Here is a 23,157-nt window from a genome sequence, read left to right as displayed (position 1 = left end):
GTCTGTTGAAGTTTGCTGGAGGTCCACTCTAGACCCTGTTTGCCTGGGTATCAACAGCGGAGGGTGCGAAACAGCAAATATTGCTGCCTAATCCTTTCTCTGGAAGCTTTGTCCCAGAGGGACACCTGCCTGTTTGATGTGTCTGTTGGTCTCTGCTGGGAGGTGTCTCCTAGTCAGGCTACCTGGGGGTTAGGGACCCACTTGAGGATGCAGTCTGTCCATTCTCAGAGCTCAAAAGCCATGCTGAGAGAACCACTGCTCTCTTCAGAGCTGTCAGACAGGGATGTTTAAGTTTGCAGAAGCTGTCTGCTGCCTTTTGTTCTGCTATGCCCTTCCCCCAGTGGTGGAATGTAGTGGCAATAGTCCTTGCTGAGCTGCAGTGGGCTTCTCCCAGTTTGAGCTTCCAGGCTGCTTTGTTTACACTGTAAGCTACTCAAGCCACAGCAATGGCGCATGCTCCTCCCGCTGTCAAGCTGCAGCATCACAGGTTGATCTCAGACTGCTGTGCTAGCAGTGAGCAACACTCTGTGGGCGTGGGACCCGCCAAGCCAGGTACGGGAGGGTATCTCCTGGTCTGCCGTTTGCTAAGACCATTGGAAAAGCACAGTATTTAGGTGGCAGTGTCCCAATTTTCCCTGTACAGTCTGTCATGGCTTCCCTTGGTTAGAAAAGGGAAATCCCCTGATCCCTTGTGCTTCCTGGGTAAGGTGACACCCCACCCTGCTTCAGTTCGCCCTCCTTGGGCTGCACCCACTGTCCAACCAGTCCCAATGAGATGAACCAGGTACCTCAGTTGGAAATGCAGAAATCACCCATCTTCCGTGTCGATCTTGCTGGGAGCTGCAGACCAGAGGTGTTCCTATTTAGCCATCTCGGAAGCAACTCTCCTTTTTTCTTTTTTCAGACAAGGTCTTCACTCTGTTACCTGGGCTGCAGTGCAGAGGCATGATCTCAGCTCACTGAAACCTCTGTCTCCCAGGATCAAGTGATTCTCCTACCTCAGGTTCTTGAGTAGCCGGGACCACAAGCATGTGCCACCATGCCTGGCTAATTTTTTTTATTTTTGATAGAGACAAGGTTTCACCATGTTACGTAGATTGGTCTCAAACTTCTGAGCTCAAGCAATCTGCTTGCCTCAGTCTCCCAAAATGATGGGATTACAGGAGTAAGTCACTGCACCTGATCTATTCTTCTCACTTTATGAATTGTTTTCTGGTTGTTTTGCATACGTATCCTTTGTTCATTCTTTATCTCTTATTGTTTATCAATGAGATATAGTGGTTTTCTGTACTGGTAACATTTGAGTCTTTTCTCTGTTTTATTTGTGTGTCTGAGCTACCGGTGAGTTTTCTACTTGTGTGTGATCTCATGATGGTAAATATTGTCTTTATGCTTCCAAATGTAGGACTCCCTTAAGAATTTCATGTAGGGCCATTCTAGTGGTAATGAATTCCCTCAGTTTTTGCATGTCTAGGAAAGACTTATTTCTCCTTCATTCACTTTGCTGGTGCAGATGGGTAGCAGCAGCCATGGTGGCAACTTACTTAAATGCAAAGTCAGTATTGTTTAAGGAAGTCTCATGCTATTGAACTAAAAGTACATTTCTAAAACTTCATTAAGATAGATTTTTCCTAAAAAGGAGTTGTAAGAAACAAAAGTTTGGATATGTGTGTATAACAAAAGTAAAATTAAAAAATGAACCTATAAATATAGAATGTTCTCATCTTGAAAAGCAAGCTTCTAAGACAACTTCCATTGCAATGTAGTCAACACCTTATTATTGAGGTTTCCATGTGATTTGGCATACCAGATAAACCACATTAAAAATAATCTGTTTTCTTAAATTCTCCCCTCTCTTCCCAACCAAAACATACAAAGCATATTCAAGTACCTAGAATCTTAGATTAAAAAAAAATTTACTAGATAAAAGGTTAAATTTGTGGTTTTAAGTCAGTAAAATCCACAGTGTATTTGGGCAATAAATATTTTTAACTTTGAAAACTATGTCAATAATGAAAATATTGTAGCAAAAGTCATAATCAATCCAGAATTAAGAGTTTTATATTATGCAGTATTATTTTCTACCTGTTTCTCAATGAAAATTTGGTTTTGCATCATGGAATACTTTTAAAGAAAATAAGTTTTATTACATCTCACAGCCACCAGGCCTGCTTTACTCACTTGCAATTAGTACATTATATAAAAATGTAACTGTAAAATCAGACTGTTAAGTGTTTGAATGCTGACATAAAATGGTGGGAAGTGGGAGTGGGGGTGGGGAAATCAATAATTTATCTTGCCTGTCTCAACTGTACTGCAGGTGACTAAAGAAGTGAGCATGGCAGGTCCCTCTTTTAACAGAAAATTTAGCTAATTATACCTGCAGTAGAGTGATAGATTCAGTGTGTCACAATTTTGCAACTCCTATTGAAATAATGGGCCTGACAATAATCATTCATACCTCCTAACCATTAGACAATACTGTAATGGATGATCTATGCTGAGGAAAACTGAACCTACTGATCAATTTTAATATCACATAAGAGAGAGAACTTAAACTACATCACCTAATGAGCTGAAACATACAGCAACACCTAGGAAATATTCTTGATATTCCCACTCCCACCACCCACAAAATAATTCTGATTCTGTGGCTGGGCGCAGCGGCTCATGCCTGTAATCCCGGCACTTTGGGAGGTCAAGGTGGGCGAACTGCCTGAGCTCAGGAGTTCTGAGACCAGCCTGGCCAACATGGTGAAACCCCATCTCTACCAAAATACAAAAAAATTAGCTGGGCATGGCAGCATGCACTTGTAGTCCCAGCTACTTGGGAGGTGGAGGTTGCAGTGAGTGGAGACAGTGCCATGGCACTACAGCCGGAGCAACAGAGCAAGACTCTGTCTCCAAAAAATTTTTTTAAAAATTCTGATACTAGGAACACAGTAACATGTAACATGTTAACTCCATTGGGATACAATCTGAAAAATCCACACAACTGTACAGCACAGATGTGTATAGCACAGATGGTTTCTCTACTTCTGCATGAACCTTGTTTAACTTCCTGATTTGATAAAAACATGTAGGAGAAAATCTGGGCATTTGAATAACGACTAGATATTCAATGACATTAAGAAATTGTTGATTGAGTGTGGTGGCTCATGCTGGTACTCCCACCATTTTGGGAAGCCAAAGTGGGCAGATCGCTTGAGCCAAGGAGTTCAAGACCAGTCTAGGCAACACGGGGAAACTCCATCTCTACAAAAAATACAAAAATTAGCCAGGCATAATGGCACATGCTTGTAGTCCTAGATGGTCTCGAGCCTGAGGTGGGAGGATAGTTTGAGCCTGGGAGGCAGAGGTTGCAGTGAGCTGTGATCGTATGCACCACTGTGCTCCAGCCTGGGGGACAGTGAGACTCTCTCAAAAAAAGAAATTATTGTTTAATTTTTTTAGGTTTCAAAATGATCTGGCAGTTTTAAATAAAAAAGTCTTCACAATTTGAGATACAGATGGAAATATTTAAAAATGAAATTATATGTTTGGGGATTAATTTAAAGTTATCTTGGATAGGAGGAACTTGTAGGTGCATTTACGGGGAAACAAGATTGGGCCATATAATAATTGTTGAAGCTAGGTGATGGTTAAATGGGCATATATTATGACATTCTGTCCAATTTTCTGTTTACAATTTTCTGTAATAACAAGTTTTAAATGCCTGTGAAATTCTTCTTGTATATAAGCTAAAGATTTTTCTTATCGTTAAATTTGTAGCACATATTATTTTTTTAAATTTTAACAAAAAAGGTAAAAAAACAGCAGGCAAAATGTGGTGAAATTATCATGAATTCATAAAAAGTAGAGAATTCAAATTCTGAGGCAGTTATTAACAAACAACCAAAATGACAATAGCTAAAGACTTATTTATTACAGTCAGTACTTTTTCCATGTTTCCAAATCACTGACTTTCTAACGTCCTTTTAACATTAATTTCAACATTTACTTCATTAGCAATTAAATACGAAGTATAGAGTAAATAAAACCCCATACTTCTTTGGCATCTCAAAACAATTCCAGATTTATGTGCAACTCACCTGCTGTAAAATCTTCAGTCAGATCAATAAATGCATGAGAATGTGGAATTCGCATTTTACTTGTAGTGGTCAATGCTGGATGCCATGATAAATTCCTAAAAAATAAAATAAAAATACTTTTCTTAAGGTAAACATCAAATGAGCATTATTTTAAAATAAAAATTTCTGCATGCAAAACACTTAAAAATTTATTTATTTTTATTGATACATTCAACATACCATACAAGTCATTCTCTTAAAGTGCCTTGAGTGGTTTTGATCACAGTGTACAATCGTCACTACTATTTAACTCCAAAGCATTTTCATCACACCAAAAAAGAAACTGTGTACTCTATTTCCCCTCACTGGTAACCATAAATCTGCATTCTGTCTCTGTTCAGGACATTTCACATAAATGAAATCATACAATATGTGGTCTTTTGTGTTTGGCTTCATTCAGTTAGAATAATGTTTTCAAGTTCATCCATGTTGAAACGTGTCAGTGCCTCAGTTCTTTTTATAGTGGAATAATATTCCATTGTTTGGGTTTTTACATTTTGCTTATCCATTCATCTGAAGATTTGGCTTGTCTCCACTTTCTGGTTGCTACAAACATTAATGTACAAGTTTTGATGTGGACATATGTCTTCAATTCTTTTTGGTATATACCTAGGAGTGGAATTATTGGGTCATAGAGGAATATATGTTTAACTTTTTGAGGAATTGTTGAACTGTTTTTCCACTTCACCATCTTACATTTATACCCAGCAATGTAGAATTCCAGTATCTCCAAATCCTGTCTTATTCTTGTCCATTTATTTTATTATAGCTATCCTAGAGGGTGTGATACAGTATTTCACTGTGGTTTGATTTGTATTTTCCTGCTAGCTAATGATGCTGAACATGTTTGCTGTGCTTACTGGCCATCTGTATATATTCTCTGGAAAAATGTCTACTCAAATTATTTTTCCATTCTTAAATTGTGTATGTTATGTATTGCTTTACTGCTATCCATCCCTCCCTCCTCCCTCCATCCATCCATTTTTAGAGACGGGGTCTTGCCTTTTTGCCCAGACTGGTCTTGATCTCCTGGCTTAAAGGGATCTTCCCTCCTTGGCCTCTCAAAGGGCTGGGATTACAAGACCATTGCCCTCGGTCCCTGTTGGTGCATTTTAAGAGTTCTTTATATAATCTGGACATTAGGCCTTTAGCCAGTATACGACTTGTCTCCTAGGCTGTGGGTTGTCTTTTTACTTTTTTTTTTTTTTTTTTTTTTTGAGACAGAGTCTCACTGTGTCACCCAGGTTGTAATGCAGGGGTGCGATTTCTGCTCACTGCAACTTCCGCCTCCGGGGTTCAAGCGATTCTCCTGTCTTAGCCACCCAAGTAGCTGGAATTACAGGCATGTACCACCATGCCTGGCTAATTTTTTGTATTTTTTTTTTTTTTAGTAGAGATGGAGTTTCACCATGTTGGCCAGACTGGTCTTGAATTCTGGAGCTCAGGCAATTTGCCCGCCTCGGCCTCCCAAAGTGTTGGGATTACAGGCATGAGCCACCATGCCCGGACATCTTTTTACTTTCTTGATAGTACAAGTTCTTAATTTTGATTAAGTCCAATATATCAGTTTTTCATCTTTTTGCTTGTTCTTTTGGTATCATATCAAGAATCCATTTCCCAATGCAAGGCCATGAAAATTTACCTGTTTTCTTCTAAGAGTTTTATAGTTGTAGCAGTCATATTTATTATCTTTAATCTTTTTTTAAATGAATCAGAAAATAAATGATTAATGTCATAGAAGGTTTTCTAATATTGTGGAAAATAATAATGATTCTCTTTTACAAATTTAATTCTAAAGTTTTGGACCACGCAGAAGAATAAATTTAAGCCCCTACTTCACATTACATACAAAATTTAACTCAGAATGGATGAAAGAACTAAAAGCATCTCTGGAAAACAGTTTGGCAGTTCTTCAAAAAGTTAAACACAGAATTACTATATGATCCTGCATTTCTACACTTAGCTATATATCCAAGATAATTAAAAATAAGTAAACAAATACTTGAAAAATGAATGCTCTTAGCAGTGCTATTCACAACAGCCCACAAGTGGAAATAATACAAATTCGCATCAGTGGATAAATGGATAAACAAAAATGTCATATATCTATACAATGGACTATTATTAAGCCTCAGAAAGGAATACATTACCAATACAATACAGACAAGTACAAAATGGATGATCCTTAAAAACATACTATGTGAAAACAGGCAGAAACAAAAGGTCACGCACGGAGAATTCCATTTACGTGAAATATTCATAATAGTTAAATCTATAGAGACAGAAAGCAGATTTGTGGTTGTCAGGTGCTGAGAGACAAAAGGGAGTGACTGCTTAATGCAGGGTTCCCTAACCCTTGGGCTGTGGACCACTACAGGTCCATGGCCTTTTAGGAACCAGGCCACACAGCAGAAGGTGAACGGCAGGCAAGTGAGCATCACCTCATGAGCTCTGTCACCTGTCAGATCAGCGGTGGCATTGGATTCTCAAAGGACTGTGAACCCTATTGTGAAATGCGCATTCAAGGGATCTAGGTTGTGCGCTCCTTATGAGAATCTAATGCCTGATGACCTGAGGTGGAACAATTTTATCCCGAAACCACCCCTACCACCTGGCCTCTGACCCTGTCCATGGACAAACTGTCTTCCACGACACCAGTCCCTGGTGCCAAAAAGGTTGGGGACTGCTGTTTTAGTGGATACAGGGTTCCCTTTGGAGTGATAAATGGTATGGGATCCAGATAGAGCAGATGGTTGTACAAAATTGTAAACGTACTAAATGATACTAAATTGTACACTTTATAAATTATACAACTAGGGATTCTATGATAAATTTAAAGTTTTATGTTATGTGAATTTTATCTTACCAAGAAAAGCCCATAGCACAAAGTTTCCATTTATCTCTCATTTGATTACCATTAATATTAACATCTTATATAACCACAGTATAAATATCAAAACCAGAAGGTAACACTGGTAGTACCTCTATCAACTATAGAAGAAAGAGCAAGTTTAAATAAAGTCATTCCCCTATAATTTCTCACTAGGTAAGAATACTCCCATTTACCAAGGCTCTACTCAAATCAGCTTTCTCCAAAAGATCTTTCTCTTCTCTTACTGTTTTCCTGCTACACCATTCCTTCCTAATAGCATTCTGGTTTGCATTAAAGTTACTTTAGGAACTTTCTCTTTGATGCTGTAAAGCTCCCCCAGAAACCCTGACTCATCAATATCTGTACCCACAATGCCTAACCAGGACCTGGCTCCCATGAAATGTCAGCGAATGCCGGCTAGACTGAACCTCAGTCTCAAGCAGCATTTCCGATTCTTCTCTACAGCAGTTAGAATTCACTACCATTTTCATAATAATATGTTCCAGTCCAATATGAAACCACAGATATGTCATCTCCATAGAGCAATTTAAGGCTATTTAAGTCCAAGTTAATTGTCAACGCAGTATCCAACTGACTGGATAGCAAACAAGGTTTATAACTGTGAATCTGGTTTTGATGTCTTTGGAAATCAGAAAGACACAATGGAGTAATTTGTTCTTGGCAGGTGGAATCTGGGAAAAAGAATAAGCATTCATCAGGAGAAAATTTTCTCTACACAAAATGTGTTCTACAAACAGCAACCTCTTTCCAACAGCCTTCTACACATATTTTAGCACAAGCAGGGCCTAAACACACTTTAACCTAAATAAGATAGTAAAATCAAAACCAAGCAGTATTCATATAAACTAATTTCATTATTTTAAACTGAACTCTATAATATAAAGTCATGGTAATAAGAAAATATTAAAATGAATTGAGAAATTGCATTTAGCATATGTTGTAAGGTAATTCATGCCAAGCAATGGATTTGATTATTCTTTCACCATATATAAGGTTAGAAATCTTTAAAATAGTTTCATTTATATCCAGTTTAATAATGACTGATTAACTTATTTTTAAGATAGACCATTTATTCATCAGTTCAATAATTTCTAAGCATTAAAGTATTTTAAATTACTAACAAAATAATCAAACTCGGGTTAAAGATTATCTGACAAGTTTAACCCAAAGTCATTTCAGAAAACTTTCCTAATGTTGCCATCAAATTCAGTTATAGGCCAAGAATGATTAAAAACAGACTTTTATAGAGTAAAGCTCAATGAGGTTGATCATGTGGCTCTGTCTCTAACCTGAGCAGTTATTGATCTCATTCCCTATAAAATTTTTAGTAGGCTTACTGTGAAATAAGGTATAGCTAGAATTTTGGAAAAACTCAACTACCTTGTGACATTTTTTCCTAGGAGCTATTTAACCAAATGTTTATTTCAAAGGAAGACTCTAGAAAAGTGATAAATCGAAAGTCATAAAGGGACAGACCATCAGCCAAATTGAGCATAAAGATGTGTTTTATTTGGCCCATATACTACTTTAAGAATCTTGAATTCATTGCTATTAACTTAAAAAGAAAATCTGATTTCATATAAAGTCTGGATTTCCAGCTTCTCTTGAAATATCAGAAATATCAGATGGTCTGGCAACCAACTGGCTTTGTTGAGACAGAGCTAGTGTCTAAAGACAACCCAAGTGTTAATTTTCCCAAATTGCTTCACTCACTCTGGTTTCCTTCCTGACTCCTGACAAATATGAATTTGTCACTCCTAACAATATATTAATTGCAATCTTGCCTTTTTGAACATTTAAAATAAACATTTAAGTTCTTCACAGTATTTTAAGCTTTATACTTAGTGCCTATGCTTTGCTATTTTACAGTTACACGTCTTAAAAGGCAGCAGATGATCCTTAGAGTTTATTTTATTCAGTGTCTATTTACTGTTCTGATGTTTACCAAAGGTGTAGAGAAAATGAAAGAACAGTTGTTCGTTTTTGTGGTGCATTTTAAGATGAATAAAAACTGAATATATATATATATATATATATACACACACACATACATACATATATAGCTGTCAGTAAGAGCTGAAGTGAAAAACTGAATATATATATATATATATATATAGTTGTCAATAAGAACTAAAGTGTTAATAGATTTATAGTAGAAAATAATATTCATTAATCCTTCTACCTTTGAAGTTGCTCTTTGGAACTGGCTAGCCACATTCAGAAAATGGAAACTGGACCCCTTCCTTACATCATATACAAAAATTAACTCGAGATGGATTAAAGACTTAAAATGTAAAACCCACAACTACAAAAATCCTAGAAGAAAATCTAGGCAATACCACTCAGGACACAGACATGGGCAAATATTTCATGATGAAAACCCCAACAGCATTACAACGAAAGTAAAAATTGACAAAAGGGATCTAATTAAACTAAACAGTTTCTGCACAGCAAAAGAACCTATCATCAGAGTGAACTGACAGCCTACAGAATGGGAGAAAATTTTTGCAATCTATCCATGTGACAAAGTTCTAATATCCAGAGTCTATAGAACTTAAATATACAAGAAAAAATACCCCATTTAAAAGTGGGTAAAGGACATGAACAGATACTTCTCAAAAAAAGACATTCCTGTGGCCAAAAAACATGAAAAAAAAGCTCAACATCAGTGATCATTAGAGAAATGCAACTCAAAACCACAATGAGATACTATCTCATGCCAGTCAGAATGACGATTAATAAAAAGTCAAAAAACAACAGATTCTGGCAAGGTTATGGAGAAAAAGGAACACACTTTTACACTGTTGGTGGGAATGTAAGTTAGTTCAATCATTGTAGAAGACAGTGTGGTGATTCCTTAAAGACTGAGAGGCAGAAATACCATTTGATCTACCAATCCCATTACTGGGTATACACCCAAAGGAATATAAATCATTCTATTATACAGATCCATGCACACATATGTTCCTTGCAGCACTATTCATGATAGCAAAGACATGGGATCAACCTAAATGCTTGTCAATGATAGATAGACAGGATAAAGAAAATGTGGTACATGTATACCATGGAATATGATGCAGCCATGAAAAGAATGAGATCATGTCCTTTGCAGGGACATGAATGTAGTTGGAAGCCATTATCCTCAGCAAACTGACACAGGAACAGAAAACCAAACACTGCATGTTCTCACTTATAAGTGGGAGCTGAATGATGAGAACACATGGACACATGGGGTGGGGGGAACAGCACAAACTGGGGCCTTTCAGAGGGAGGGGTTTGGAGGGAGAGCATCTGAAAGAATAGGTAAGGGATGCCGAGCTTAATACCTAGGTGATGAGATGATCTGTGCAGCAAACCACCATGGCACACATTTACCTGTGTAACAAACCTGCACATCTTGCACATGTATCCCTGAACTTAAAAGCTAAAGAAAAAGTTACTCTTTGTACAAATTATAGTTTTTCAGCAATAAAAAGCAGATACCATATTTTTCAAGCAACTGAATTCACATAAAGTATAACCTTTTCATATATGTGCCCAACACCATTTGAAGGCTAAGGTCAGAAATAAAAACTGCTCTGATTACAAAAAAAGAGAAACAGAAGAAAAAGTGGGCCATTCTAAGCCATGTTGAGTGTATTCACTGACATTTCTTGACCTCTGTAGAAAATTCCAATTACTAGCTTTTGCCCCACAAGAAACAAAATTATGTCAAAGTGTTCTAATTTGTGGGCATCATCTCCCTTAATCTCAAAGAATAGCATTTGTCAAATGATGAATTTAAATGTAATTAATGCCAACTGTAGCTTCTGGTTGCCTACAGTAACTGTTCTTTGTATGACTGCTAATTTGCCCACTTTTGAATGACCAGCTTATATTGAATGTCATTATTTAAGATATCCAGGTAAAAGCAGTTACTAGAAAATGGTTCTGGCATAAAGAAGAATTTACTTCTACAGGCTGCCTAGTTCTTTTAGTCCTGTGGTCTTCAAACATCTTTGCCCCAGATATGCTTCAAAATAATTTTGAAAAACCATATATCAGCTAACACATTAAATAATTTCTAAGAAAACAATCTAAATGTTTTCATCAGCACAAATAGCTGCAAAATAGGTAATATTTGAATCTATTAGAATTACTAAAATTTTAAAATAAAATTACTTTAAAAATGCATCCAGTAGAATATAAACATAACTGAATTGTCATCCATCCCCCATCATCCACAAAAGAATCCGAAACAAAACAAAAAAAACACATGAAGGTCTTCTTGAATATTCAGAAATTGTACATCTTTCCCTTGTATCCTTAAACTTGTCCTTCCATTCCATTTTTCTCAGAAAACTTTATCATGATGTAAAATGATTTTATATGTGAAGTCTTTTTAGTGATGGTTCTGGGATAATTTTCCAAAGAAAAAATATGTCTATGAACTGCTGTACAAAATAAAGTTTGCATTTAATTGGTTTTGTTCATGGATCTCAGTGTTTAAAAAAACTCTCTTTGAAGTTGAATTATTTAAACTATTAGCATACAATTGATGAAAATACATATTATTACTGTGATAATTAAGCCAAAGGTAAAATTTTATTGGAAACGCATTTTTAAGAGTGACGAATAAAGCTTTAAAATATATTAATTTATTTATCCTTAAAATAATATGCGTTCTTGCTAGAATAAGACAGTTTCCAGGCATACAGCCTATTCTCACTTTTCGTTTTCATAGATGTAAATGCTAAGAAATCTTGCTCATATAAAAAGGCAGATTAGAATGAAAGCAGGTTTATTACAGCAAGGATTCCCAGTTTTTTGAACCTCTCTGTAGTCAAATATAAAAAATCACAGTTACTTATCAACAAAAATAACTTTCAGGGCTCTGTCCATTAGGTCTTCTTCCTTTAAGCTGTTCAAAGCAAGCAGCTGGAAAGCCCTTGAGTTGTAAAAGGATGCATAATCCATTCATTAGACCCATTTACCTTCTCAATTTTTGAGAAGTAAAACAAAAGCATTATATACGTTTATCAAATAACTATAAGCACTGTTAAAAAAATAACTATTAACTATACCAATTACTCTTCATTTAGAGGCACCCCATTTAATCAAGTAAAAGTATGCTAATAAAGAGTTTGAGAAATCTTTTTATTGTATCTTTGCCAATAATATATGGCTTAATAAAATATTTCTACATTATTGTATGCTTTAATACATTTTGATCAAAATATTCCTGGAAATGTAATAGTAAGAAAATATTCTTAGTTTTTTAGGCATGATGAACATGTTGTGATTATGTATTTTTGAAAACAAACCTTTAGCTGGGCGCAGTGGCTGGCACCTGTAATCCCAACCTGAGCCTAGGGGTTCAAGACCAGCCTGAGCAATATAGTGAGTTCCTATTTCCAACAACAATTTAAAAAAATTAGTCAGGCATGACAGCATGCATCGTAGTCCTGGTTACTCAGGAGGCTGAGGCAGGAGGATTACTTGAGGCCAGGAGCTCAAAGCTGCAGTGAGCTATGATCCTACCACTACACCTACAGCCTGGGTGACACAGACCCCACCTCCAAAAAAAAGAAAAAGAAAAAGAAAATGCCTTATCTCTTAAGGATATATGTTGAAATATTTATAGATTCATAATGTCCAAGGTGTAAAAAAAGGAAAATGGAAGAAAAGGTGTGGATGAAAAAAATAACTGGGTATGAGCTGGAAATTGCTGAAGCTGGGTGACAGGTACATTCTATTAGAAGCATATTCACAATCTCATTCAGCTACCTTTCTATATGTTTGAAATGTTCCATAATAAAATGTAAGGAAAAAACAAAAACAAATTTAGAACTGCTGATCTATTTTATTCAATTTACAGAAAATGTGTGCCACATAACCCAATTAGCAAAGCCAGTACTTACTATAAAAGCTGTTTCCAAATCAAAGTTATTTTCTGCCAGAAAGAGTGTGACCTTGTTTTTTATTTTCAATTCAAATAAATGTGCTAATATGTGTTTCAAGGAATATTATAAAAACTGCTGAGAAATAACTCAATGTATGTATATTGTAGGACACATTGCTAAAAGCAGTCAAGATTACAATAATGTAAATCAGATAAAATTGATTTATCCACTTTTATAAAATAGGTTATAAAAATAAGATTGTAAAGCAACATGCTATTTCTCATTAATTAACTTACAGCAATGCAATATAATGCAGCTAGAATAATTTATGTTACAAGAAATATGATAAAAGATGTAATAGTTCTTCAGTAAATGTATGTGCAGAGTCTACTCTGGTTCTGGCTTCTGGAGTACTTAGTGTATTAAAAAAAGAAATAACACCATGTCTTTCTCATTTCTTCAAATGTAACAAACTTTTCCTATGAATTTAATAAAAGAAAAAGGTGGCCGGGAGCGGTGGCTCACGCCTGCAATCCCAGCACTTTGGGAGGCTGACGTGGGCGGATCACGAGGTCAGGATATTGAGACCATCCTGGCTAACATGGTGAAACCCGGTCTCCACTAAAAATACAAAAAAGAAAATAAAATTACCTGGGTGTGGTGGTGGGCACCTGTAGTCCCAGTTACTGGGGAGGCTGAGGCAGGAGAATGGCGTGAACTCGGGAGGCAGAGCTTACAGTGAGCCGAGATTGCGCCACTGCACTCCAGCCTGGGCGACAAGGCAAGACTCCGTCTCAAAAAGGAAAAAAAAAAAAAAAAAAGAAAAAGGTATATACTGCAAAATTGGCTCAGAAGCCAACATGTAAATTTATTTATTAGGCGATAGCATTATTACATTAACAGGATACAGAAAATAGTAAAAATAAAATTTCATAAGATAAAATAAGATGCTCGACTTTAAATGGAATTTTCTTGATATGATATGATATGATTTCTTGATATGATTTGGTATGCATTTATAGAAAAATGCATACCAAATATAAAACAAATTATGCAAAAGCTTTATCTATGAGTTTGATAGTCCTAGAGTATATTCCAGTCACATCTGCGACAATCATTGTCACCTTCCAAAATCACTTTGGCATGAAAGTTACCTTCTTTCCAATTAATGATGTGTCCTGGGATACAGTGCTAAGAACAGCTATAAGATCTGCTTTTTGGAATTTGGGTTTTCTTATGGATGCTCTCTTTTCTTTGCTCTCCCAAGGGTCTCTCTCAACAATAATGGAATTTTTGACAATACTAAAGTAACGAAATGGCAAAGTCATTAAAACAAAAACTGTCATACTACCACAACCCCACTCCAGTGCATCCGAATTCAGAATATATCAACGTGGAGGACCATGACGTCTGCTTTTGTATGCAAGCTTCATGTTAAGAGAAATGTACATTAAAAAAAAAAAAAAAAGAAGAAAAACTGCAAGTTCTATTAGTTTGAGATACCTTAGTTAATCATGAGATTCCCCAGGCCGGGCGCGGTGGCTCATGCCTGTAATCCCAGGACTTTGGGAGAGCGAGACTCCGTCTCAAAAAAAAAAAAGATTTCCCCCGTGTTTTATATCTGTGGGTTTTTATAACCCAGCAAATCACCATTAGTAAGATTTAGGAAATTTAAGGAAGATGGCATTCTTATGTGAAGGAGAAAGTTACAGTGAAAATAGGTACATTCTTGGGCACATCAATTTTAGCTAAGAACACCTATGAAGCCTGAGATTCTAGAAGTTAACATGCTTAAAATGATCTCTATTTCCATATTCCTTTGCAAGTCTTTAGTTATGGTAAAGTAAATAAACACAGGCTACTATGTTGTGTTTTCAAAGATGGTCACATTATTTCCCATCTCACATGCTCTTTCGCATTCAATTTTGCCATGCCTATATCAGGAGGTAGAGTCTATAATCTACTAACTCCACTGAATCTTAGCTAGTCTCATGAAGTATTTTGACTAATAGAATATAAAAGAAATGACACTTGTTTAACTTCCAGGATTGGTCTTAAGAGACGCAGTTTCTGCCTACATTTCATGGAATGCTTCCTAAAAAGCATCCATTATGAAGTCCAAGCTAGCCATGGAGAGACAGGGGGAGGTCATATGAAGGAGCACCACCAAAGGCCCCCAGTGACTATAATAATGATGGTAATGATGGTACAAGAATGAAGGCAAAAGCACAGGTTTTAGAACTTGGATGATCCAGATTCAATTCCCAGATTTAGCATTTATTTACACATTTGTGAGCTTGTGGTAGTCCCTTAACCTTTGAATTAGACTCTTCAGTCACTGTTAGCCACACAAGCTATCTGTTGTAAGAAAGAAAAAAAAGAGGCAACTGATGTTAAGTGCCAACCTCAGAGTTACTTAATAAACATTTAATGAAACAACAACAAGCTTGTTTGAGATACTCTTTGTCCTCTTCGTTCCCCATCCAACTCTGAGCCTCCAAAGGGACAGAAAAGCTGTACAATTCCGTGGTGTGCCTCCTCGGCAAGATATACAGGAGAAGACTGGGAAAAGCATCACTAGAGAACAAAGTCACCCGGGTAAATTCCTCATGAATCACTCACTCTGGCCTCAATGAGAACCAAAAGGTGCGGTTCTGGATAAATCTTAAGGACTTTTCAGCAATAATGTCTCAGGTACATAAGAGAAAATATGAAGATTTCTTTCAGTCATGTTTTTATTATACTTTGCCCAATACTCCTACCTTCCTAGGGTGTGCAAAAGTAACATAACACCTAAGAGACAGCACTGACTCCTAAGACAGGCAAATACAGTGGAAGAACAGGAAGTCTGAAAAGAAGCATGTGTCCCATAGTTGAACGCACACCTACATTCGGGACTACTGTGAAACTCACTCAGGAACTGGAACTCAGAGCTTAGACCTCCAGGGTAAAAATCAAGTATTTGCAAAACATTTTCAACAGTGTATATACACTTTGAAAAAATGCAACTGGAATCTCATGAAAGAAGACTTAATCTGTATTTTCAGAAATTATGATTCTGATTCATTTCACCCTAAATTGAAATGGTAATATATACTAATCTTACTCAAAAACTGCTATATACATGGCTTTTTTAACTATACTAGTTTTTTCTTTTTTTTTTTTTTTTTGAGATAGGGTCCAGGCTACAGTGCAGTGGTGCAATCAAGGCTCACTGCAGCCTCAACTTCCCTGGATCAACAATCTTCTCACTTTAGCCTCCCAAGCAGCTGGGACCACAGAAGCGCACCATCATGCCGGATTAATTTTTTCTTTTTCTTTTTTGTATGTAGAGACAGGGTCTCCCTATGTTGCCCAGGCTGGTCTTGAACTCCTGGGCTCAGGTGATCCTCTTGCCTCATTCTCCCAAAGTGTTGGGATTACAGGCATTGAGTCACTGCCCCCAGCCTATACTAGTTTCAATACATATACAAGTTTTTTTTTTTTTTTTTTTTTTTTTTTTTGAGACGGAGTCTCACTCTGTCGCCCGGGCTGGAGTGCAGTGGCTGGATCTCAGCTCACTGCAAGCTCCGCCTCCCGGGTTCACGCCATTCTCCTGTCTCAGCCTCCCGAGTAGCTGGGACTACAGGCGCCCGCCACCTTGCCCGGCTAGTTTTTTGTATTTTTTAGTAGAGATGAGGTTTCACAGTGTTAGCCAGGATGGTCTCAATCTCCTGACCTCGTGATCCGCCCGTCTCAGCCTCCCAAAGTGCTGGGATTACAGGCTTGAGCCACCGCGCCCGGCCAGTACAAGTATTAACAGTAATGAAATAAAGCAAAATGGTTTCTCCCTGAACAAGGAAACAAAGTTTTAATATATGCCAATAAAAGGAAATGTTACTATCAATTTTTTTTGCACAGAAACTGTAACACTACACTTTTCTCAAAAGAAGCTGATCTTTCTGAATAATTACAAATATACATCTAAAAATTATTAAGATTTAACTAAAAGCAAGGTGAGTAAATTTTGATAACATCTTAAAACCATTTACTTAGAAACAAACAATTTCACTTAAATATAACACTACCAATCAGAACACAAAATAAAGCAGTATAAGTTGCCAGGAAATCTGAGGTAATTAATTTTTAAATTTTTATTTATTTATTATTTATGTATTTATTTATTGTTTTTGAGACAAAGTCTCACTCTGCTGTCACCCAGGCTGAAGTGCAGTGGTGTGATCTCGGCTCACTGCAACCTCTGCCTCCTGGGTTCAAGTCAAAATCTGAGGTAATTTAATTGACCCCTCCAACACATCTGGCGAGACTACAGGAAATAAAATTATAGACCCTTAAGATATGAATATGCCACTTGAAATAACCACCACATAGGTCATCTGCTAAAAGTTTTTCACTATTTCTGCAGTTTAACTTTGAAAAGAAAAAAGGTCTGGGTGAGAAACACTGGGAAAAGAAATTAATGTATCTCTAATAGCACAGTTCCTTTAGGAAAAGAGAAAAGTTAGAAAACTGATGTAATGTATCCATGGAAATACTGATTAGAAAAAAATACCTCATCACTCAGATTTTAATAGATTACTTTTAGCAACAGTATTAAAAATATGAATGTTGTATGGCATGAGAGGGAGGGAGGGTGCTGCCAGGGGAATTTGAAGAAAATATAAATCATCTCAAAGTTATCTTTTTTTGTTATGGGTATTAACGCTGATTACAAAGTCAAAAGCTGCCTTGAGTATTATTTGGTTTTATTTTGTGTTATAAATCTCATCATAATTTTCATATTCTTATGAAACAATAGATTTAAGTGATACAATATCATACTTCATTAAAACAAATATTTATAATATTTTCTGTAATGCATCAACAAACAAACAAAATCAACAGTAAAAATGAAGGGTGATTTAATAAATCAGTCATTGGTCATAACGTGAGAAAATATGAAAGGCTAAATGGAAAAATGGAGATTTATTTCTTCTGGATTGATAGTAGTTGACTACATTTAAATAGAGAATACAGCTTTTTTTTATAATGGAGGGGCAAAATCCACCCACACAACAGTTAAAAATGATTGCTTTCAGTGCTACTTATACTACATTCAATATTTTCATGCGATCACTTGTGATGTAAACAGTGTACAACAAAGTATATATCTGTCACATACCTACATTAATATCTCCAACTATACAACTTGGGCCTGACCCAGAATGTATATGAACTCAGTACGTGAGTCAGAAAATTTTGACAGACCAACATTATATTTGGTTTTGACTAAAATTACAGGTACAAGTGTTTACACTTCAACATTAAAAATAATATTCTGAATGAGTATCCAACATCAGTTTCCAATGTCCTCATAGAAAATGCTCATTAACCATGTCACATCACTGCCGAAGCAGTTGTGACACTTAATAGCTAGGTGTTATTTCTAAGTAATATGGCACATTATTACATTATTTCAAGTCATTATAAGTGAAGTTGAAGCTCAAACGAAAGTCTCACCTCTGACCATTTAACACACTTCAATTATCTCCTGAACCTCATTAGATGCAGTGAGTGCCCTTCCTGTTCCTGTTAGATAACCCCACTGTACCAATTATAAGGAATTCTTCTGCTCATCACCACTGCTATTTAGACTGATTATCTGCACCTTTAGTCCAGCCAAACTGGTTCTGCTATCTCAGATTTGCATGTCTGCACTAGGCCAGGTTATAGCAAGGGCTTTCTGCTACAATTCTACAGAAGCATTTCACACTCAATTTAAAGATCATTGCGTGCTTCTCAAACCAAAGTCCTGGTCAAATTCAATTAAAGATAATCTTGGGTTTGGCATACCCATAATGCATAATATTTAAGTTGTAAAAGGTAGATTTCTTGATAAATAAGATTAGGCTGCCAATCAAGATCAGGTGAATAGCCCAAAATGTCAGTGCTGATGACTTTTTCACTTATGCACCTATGCACGTATTTTATCTGTTGTTTATAAAACTGACATGGCTTAAATGTATTTTTCATATTTTAGTAACATATTAATGTTTGCTCCCACAGGGGCATATTCAGCTTTCTGTTGTCTGAACCATGATATTGTTAGACTACAATCATTCTAAACAATGCAAATTTCTGTCAGCTGAAATTTGAAATTCTTCAAACTGGCATCAGGACAAATCTTAGATGCAAACTCATCACTTAGATATGGTTAGCTACTATTGTTTAATTTGTAACTGAGGTTCGAATGACAGATATCCTAAAATACCAGAGTATAATTACTATAGTATATTGGACTGAATATAACATATAAAAAATAAAGTTGGACATGTCTTCAAGCATAATGTTTTAAAATCTGAACTTGTTCATGAAGCAGAGAAAAAAAAAATCTAATATAGAATTAAGAACAAATAAAGAAGCTATGGCACTATCCCATAATATTCTAAATAGTTTTCTCGCAGATTAAGTAAAAAATCTGTACAGGTAATAGAAGTTTCATTAATACTTTGTGAATTATCAACAATAGCTGTTTCACTTTCAATTTCTAAAGGTCAAACTACATCAGATTAAAGATATTCCTATTATTCCCCTGACTAAAGTGAAGTTACCATAAAATAAAACAGGCCAGAAGTCACCATCACATTCTCAATCACATGTCTGCCTTTGAAGAGAGGAAAATAAAGGACAGGGTTTTCTGAGCAGTCCCCATTTGCTGTGGAAGGAGTGCAGAGGCGGAGGGGAGTGGCCTGTGTTTTCCCTGCACCCCACCTGCACTCAATTCCTATTGGATATGGCCACAAAAGCAAATCAGGATCTCCTTCCAATTTGTCTCTAAAGCAAGACTCTCTTCAAGGTATTTTTCAAAGTTTGGAGAAAAAACAGGTTTCTCATTCAGGATTCACAATAATTATTTCAAAGTTCACTATAACTAGCATCGAAGCACCCATATTCTTTATTAAAAATCTACAGAAAAAGTAATGGGGGATCTCCCAACCAGGCACTAACCAGGTATGACCTTGCTTAGCTTCCAAGATCAGAAGAGATTGGGCGCATTCAGGGTGGCATGGCAGTAGACCAGAAAAAGTAATAGGAAATGTGAACGTGTCTCTTCAGAATACCTTAAATTTTGACAATTTACTCCTCTGCATACCTATAAATCACATTTCAAAAATGAATCATAAAAACAAACTACTTCTATAAAACACAAAGAGAAAAGTCACTAGAGTTCCAAGTAGCTGGGAAAGACAGATTGACAAGGGTGGTCCTTCGTACTTTCAGAAAGACAAAAAAGTAAATAAATGTGTTCTGTACTCTTGAACTAAACTTTATCTTATCAGATACAGAAAAAAATTAACCAGGTTGAAGGTATCTTATGAAAAGTATCTTGCTATCATGAATTCTTGTGTTACGAGACCAGTTCTATTTAAATCCAGAGTAATTACAACGGATATCTTGGAATTGCAAGATTCCAGGCACTTTTCCCTAAGAATTGCACACTTAGGCAGTAAGAGAGGCCTAGCACACACACTGGTGAAGGATAATGTATACACTGACAAGTTTCCAGGGCTTAGAGGAGTGCTTACATTATTAGACCATTATTGACCGCTCACTGAACAAATGACAGAAAGAAACAAATCTTATCAATTAAAGTCCAGCAGCTAACATGACTAAGATAGGGAGGGTCCACTCAAGACTGCGGGTATCCTCCCTATTTACGTGAAATCTATCCATTTCAAAAACATTTAATGAACCAATATGTAAATGGAGACCTGCAAAGTTTCAATCTCTAATTTGCAAAGAAATAAAAGGACTAAGCTGGCCCTTGGAAACCAGTTGCAGGCCAAATCCAAACTATTTGAGAAAGCTTATATATATAGACCAAATACTCATTTAAAAATCTTTAAAAACAAAGATATCCAATGAGCTATTTTTTCTCCAGAGGTTAAAGTAGCAGCAATATATATGATTAATTACATAGTTATAATCATATTTACTCACCCTCCTAATAGTATCTGTGGCTGGTTGGATTCATTTGTGATACCAAAAATATCAGGAATTAGATCACCATTGAAACTGAAAAAAATTAAAACAATAAGCAGCTATTTCATTAAATTCTTACTTCTAATTTAGCTTTAAAAGAAACAATAACTTTTGGGAAGTGTGGTAGACATTACAATGCTTGCCAGTATCTAGTGATAAGTAGTAAGTCAAATGTCAGCACAAGTGACATGTGTCACTTTTAGGCCAAAGTGTATAATTTCTGTTACCAGCCCCTCCAGCCATCTCCAGGCTTGCCACGGCAATGAGAAGACATTGTGATTCAGATGGACTAGCTACAAAGACAGTGGGGTCTCAGATGGCCTCACTCTAAGCAACAGCACAGAGCAGAGCCTGTTGTTGACCCACACTGGCCATATAGTAAGAGCAAGAAATAGATTCCTTTTGTGGGATTTTGGGTATGTCTGTAATCTTTGCATTATCTAGACTATCCTTGAATGATAAGGATATAGCACTAATTCCTAGAAACTTACTTCAGAATCATAAGCCAACTCATTTATGGGCTTAGGAGAAATAACCCAGAAAAATAATCCTAGTTGGTATAAAACTTCATACTGGCCATTGAATATTTTAACAACAATGAAAAAATACACAACTATGAAAGAAATCTAGCGGGGCACCATTAAGAATATTAATCCATGGATTTACAGTTCAGACTTCTAATGGCCACTGACACACTGTTGTATGGGTACAATTTCAATAACTGTAAGAAAGGCAGTACTGGAAACAAGAATGTGGCCAAACTTTGCTCTAGTCCCAGGAATGATCTCGACCTCTACCAAAATACGCTGTCAGAAATTTGTAAATCCAAATTTACATCAGTTATTTAAATCAATTATCCTGGTACATGAGTCTATACTAAGAATATAAATAATAACACAAACGAAGAGTTATAAAAAGAACAAAAATTTCTCCTTAATATAAGAATCTTTCTAACTTTCTAGAGGAAATTGTATCCTACGTACTAAACAGAACAGTTATACTCAAAAACTGCTATCTTAATTCTTTCAGTAATGACAGCATAGATCCATAATGGACACACTTGAAGCTACTGAAACAAAAACACAAATCTCTTCTTTCCAAAATAATAAATTTCATTTTCCTTTGTCCTATCTGATAGCAAATAAATACAATATAATCAAAGGTACAGGCCTCTGAGTGAATTTAGTGTTTATATTACTAAGCAAAGTAGCTTCCTATGTGAAGATTTTATTTTATGTTTAAGTTTAAAATCATTTCAAAGCAAGCACATACTTACTCCATAATTAGTGGCTCATCTTGAAAAGTCCTATTGAGTATGGTCATATTGTTAGGATCTGCAAAAAGAAATATAGCAGGCATTTTATATTATTTTTGATATCTACACTTACGAAAAAATATTCTTCTTCTCTTTTCAAGATTTATCTCTAATTTATTCCAACTATTATTATTAAAGAGATACTATAAATCTAGTTCAAATGAACAAGCTTGCAAAGACAAAATATTGGGAAAGTACATTCTATAGTGAAGACTAGCATTATAATAACTTCCTTTTGAGGTACACATCTAAATATTTGCTAGCTGAGTCTTTGTCTTTACACAATTTAGTACTAGAGAGGCTGACAATTAACAAGGATTTTGTGTAAAGAAGGCCATATATGCAAAACTTCCTGGCTCTAAAATGTACATGCTTATATACAAGCTTTGTACATGGTACTCCTTCTGTAAATATTTATTGACTTAATGAATATAATGTATTGAGGTTACTGTTTACGTTCCCAAATGGTGCAGACAATACGACTGAAATTTGACTCCACGAACAAAGTTGCCTATGTAGGTATAACTAATTGGCTTTTCAGATATGGCTTGATGATTTGTGACTAGGGAAGGTAGACTGACTCTCAAGCTATACTTCAACTTTTTTGTGCTTTCCTGTGCTGAGGAGACTAGAAACCAAAAATAGCATTTTCCAGATATCGTTGCATCTGAGATGCTGAATAAAAATTAAGCCTTGCCAATCAGATACACTGTGAGTCTTAAAGGCATGAATGAGGCAGAGACTGTTTCTCTGCTGTTTCTCTCTGTGTCTGCTCACTGAATTTGGGAGTATCAAGAGACCAGGTGCAGCATTCATTTTGCTAGGAGAATCACTGCAGGCACAGCAAGCATCATTCTGGCAGCAGTTGTGTAACTAGCCACTTCTGATAGTGGAAAGAGGCAGAAGCTTTTCTGA

The 23,157-nt window shown here is 36.1% G+C and overlaps 1 protein-coding gene across 2 annotated transcripts in view; it reads right to left on the bottom strand.

The window, feature by feature from the left end:
- The window catches only part of ITFG1 (integrin alpha FG-GAP repeat containing 1), a 301,126-nt gene that overhangs the window by 270,301 nt on the left and 7,668 nt on the right, over positions 1-23,157 (bottom strand). For both annotated transcript variants that reach the window (XM_030925697.1, XM_010354862.2), the window contains exons 4-6: positions 22,204-22,261; positions 20,886-20,960; positions 4,092-4,186 (exon numbers count right to left, since the gene is read on the bottom strand). In XM_030925697.1, coding sequence (XP_030781557.1) covers positions 4,092-4,186; positions 20,886-20,960; positions 22,204-22,261 — 228 coding nt within the window. The remainder of the gene's footprint in view (positions 1-4,091; positions 4,187-20,885; positions 20,961-22,203; positions 22,262-23,157) is intronic.

The sequence above is a fragment of the Rhinopithecus roxellana genome, chromosome 20 (assembly GCF_007565055.1).
Source record: "Rhinopithecus roxellana isolate Shanxi Qingling chromosome 20, ASM756505v1, whole genome shotgun sequence".
Classification (NCBI taxonomy): domain Eukaryota; kingdom Metazoa; phylum Chordata; class Mammalia; order Primates; family Cercopithecidae; genus Rhinopithecus; species Rhinopithecus roxellana.
Note: the sequence above shows the minus strand (reverse complement) of the source record. Positions and strands in the feature narration are given on the sequence as shown.